General features: G+C 32.5%; 1 protein-coding gene across 1 annotated transcript; it reads right to left on the bottom strand.

Moving 5' to 3' along the window:
- Positions 1–242: 242 nt before the first annotated feature.
- Positions 243–887, bottom strand: LOC116351962 (glycine-rich cell wall structural protein 2-like). The gene is made up of 3 exons (XM_031784117.1): positions 813–887; positions 590–745; positions 243–500 (listed from the first exon to the last, which is right to left on the bottom strand). The coding sequence occupies exons 1-3, from the start codon at positions 816–818 to the stop codon at positions 330–332; spliced, it is 333 nt and encodes a 110-aa protein (XP_031639977.1). The 5' UTR covers positions 819–887; the 3' UTR covers positions 243–329.
- Positions 888–3,623: the final 2,736 nt, after the last annotated feature.

Here is a 3,623-nt window from a genome sequence, read left to right on the forward strand (position 1 = left end):
TATTTCTGTTTATTAAGTGATTCAAATAATTGGACTGATATAACGTAATAAACTTTAAAAGACGTTTCAGCAAACCTTCTGGTTATTTGAACAATACCTGTATTTTAAGGCTTGTTGTGCATTGTGGCTTATATCGCCTGGTATTAAAAACTGAACATTTGGATAATATTTTCATTGAATAAATTACAATGGCCTCTAAGATCAGCAGCCGAATAAAATGTTTATGATAAATTTCCAAAATATTTATGTAAAAATTTACGATAATTGAAAATTACTTTTATTTCGAACACTAGAAATTATACATTCAGTTTTAATTTATTGAGTATGAACTACCATCCATTATTATGGCCCGAGCTATAACCTTGGCTGCTGCCTGAGTCCCATCCTCCACCATGACCACCGCTTGATGGTATTAGAAAAATGTTTACAGTGCCACCACTACCTGAGCTTCCGCCTGAGGAATATCCAGAAGAACCTCCAGCAGAACCATAATGAATTACCTTTTATGCATATCAATAGAAAATTCGATTGAGAACTCGCAGCCAAGGTAAATAATATAACTAATTGGTGTGTAAGACAATCATTATACTTTAATAACTTCTTCGTTGTTGCCGCCACTTCCACCTAGCTTTGATTGCAAAAGACCACCACCACCGCCGCCGCCGCCGCCTTTTGCACCAAGAAGAGATCCAAGGTTCAAGGTGGCATCAGCAAATACAAAGAGTACAACTAAACAAATAAACACCTAAAACCAAATAATTTGCTTTTATAAACGTGAAATCACAAAAATGTGGGCCAACTTCAAAATTTACCTTCATTGTGATCGAAACAGTAACTGATTGAACAATCGATTGTCGATCCTTTTATATTCTGGATTTCTTCTAGAACTTAATAAAAAAAATCAATTGGAAAAAACCAGTCAGTTTATACATTTGGAATACATGCATCTTTTGTTTTGAAGAACAAGACAAACATAATCAAAGATTTTTTTGTTGTCATTGTGTCAAACACTATGTTAATGTATGCGGAAGTTATCAGTTATGCATAAAATTCGAATTTCGAATTACAAAAATTTAAAAAGTTGTTTTGATGTATGAAAAAAAAAAACGATACATCAGATATTTCATGATATCTATTTCTTATGACGGAAATAAAGCGTGACCTTTGTTGAAAAATGTGTCAATTTGTATTAAATTTATATAGCATTTTTAAAAATCCATCTTTATTCTCGTGAATACAATTTCGGTTGACAAAAGTTACTGATTTTGTTTAGGAAAAAAATGTAGAGAATATAAAAACGTTGTTTCTCCCTCTATTTTTCAATGAACCTTTGTCTAACTCCATTCAAACTGGATACGCATTATGTATTTCAGTGCAAAACGTAAATCGCAAAAAATGGTTCATTCAATGGCAGAGAAAAAAACTTAATACATATCTACGATCCACAAGATTTATATGTATATTCAATCAACGGCAGATATTTGAAAAAACACGAATGATGTCATTATTTTTTTGCTTCATTTATTCGTTTATTCTAATTCCTTTACTTAAATAACTTAAACAGAATCCATTGTTTATGCGAAATTGTTCCATATTTGGAAAGGATGTGTAGATGTTCAACGGTTGCATCAAGCTGCTAAAAATTCACGAGCGTTGGATCGGTGTTTTCTCCGTTCAAAAATAAACATTTTATACCATCAATATGCGTCATTGTTGCACGATTCAAATTTGATTGTTTGTTCATTTGATAAGGTTCCAAGTTTCGTGTCATTGTTTGGATAAATAAAAATGTTGTTCCTCTGACGGTATTCGCTTCGAATTATAATTTCAATGTTTGACGTCCAAACGATCAACAATATTAAGAAAATTTTGAAATAATGAATTGGAATCGTGAAATAAACTGTTTGAAATTTTGGCATCAATATTTTGAATGAATTCAGTATTTAGTTCCAAAATTTTACGGCCGACTCACTGACACATTCGCCTATGTGACTGAGATAACGCTTACAGTGCAGCATCCGATGTTGTGAATTAATGTGAATATTAACAATGTGAGTACGATGAATAAGTGCAAAAAAAAATGCCATAGAGTAGATCATTTTCGTTTTGTATTAAGGAAGTTGCATTGAATTGTTGTTGATGGTGATGACTTCTGCTACCATTACCATCATTGCACAATGTCACGTGTGGTTTATGACAAAACCAATCGTTTGAATCCATATTTTCGGATGGTAGTTCAAGGATGCGTCGAAATCGTAGTAAATTAGTCAATGGGCCACTACAATTATCACATACAATTGAAAATTCCATGTCTGTGCACACATTCAACTCAAGACGTTTCATTGTGTCAACAGTAACTCATTGCCTGAATTTCTCCCAAAAATTGGCACATTGTGTGACGTTTCCTTTTTTGGTATTTTTGAACAGGTAATCTACATGTGAAGTCATATGTACGTTGAACGCATGCGGCTATGCCTACACATGTATCTCTTCATTCACTATGATACGTTCACTTGGATGAAATTACCAAGAAAAATTTGTGTGTAATTATACAAATTTAGTAAAAATAGTTTTGAACCTGATATACACCCTCCATTCCAAAAGTTTCGGAACTTTTTAAAAATAATAGATACCAGTGGCGCCACCCACTGGATATTATATGCGTTAGAAAGGTGGAGTTCCCATTGAAATTGTGTAAAAGTTTCGTAAAGATCGGATGTAAACATGCCAAGATATTACGTCTTATTTTTTTGTATCTTTTGCTCTCGGTGACAAAATGAATTTTAAACAAAAAATAATCAACTTTTGTGATAAATTTTGAAAGTTTTAACGAATTAGATATTTCAAAAACCCTTTTATTATGATTGCTCATACTGTCTATACATACATGCTTCGTATATCGACATCTTCGTTTCATATATCTCGTGTAGTTATCCTCTTTCCAACTAGTGCATTTTCTGATGAGAACGAATCGATACAACAACTCTGTGTTCAATTTCCGACCGTTGATTTCCGACCAATAACTTAGCTGTCAGTGATCCGATCCATATGAAACTTGGACATGATATCAATTGGGCAAGTACCTTTTCAACGCATATAATATCCAGTAGGTGGCGCCACTGGTATCTTTTATTTTCAAAATGTTGCGGAAATTTTGGAACAAATCAGAAATGTGAATTAAATAAATCACAAAATTATTTTTGCGTTTTTAATTTTTGTACGAATTCTGGTTGTTATAAGCAAATTTACGCTTGTTATAATGCTATAATACAAGAATTATTTTTGAGTGGTTTATTTTGTTATGAAACAATGACTTGATCGAATCAATGACGGAGCTAGAGTTGAAATGGGATTTTTAATCGAATTACTATCAAAGTCAATTGCTGATTTCAACTTTTATAATCGATTTAAAGATAACATCAATTGCGATCAACGTACTGAACAAAGCTTGAAAAGACTTCAAGCTAACATAGGTAAGACCTGATAAATTCAAGTGGTTTACCCCCCCCCCCCCGTAATTTGGAGGAGAAAAAATTTTTTGCGAAAATATTTCGAATTTGTTAGGTGTTTTTTAAAAAAAAAGTTAAAGACATTTTTTTTTTTTTTTTTAGCTCTTCACTTTG

This window comes from Contarinia nasturtii, unplaced genomic scaffold, assembly GCF_009176525.2.
Source record: "Contarinia nasturtii isolate CC-2019 unplaced genomic scaffold, AAFC_CNas_1.1 Cnas_scaffold_6686, whole genome shotgun sequence".
Taxonomy (NCBI): domain Eukaryota; kingdom Metazoa; phylum Arthropoda; class Insecta; order Diptera; family Cecidomyiidae; genus Contarinia; species Contarinia nasturtii.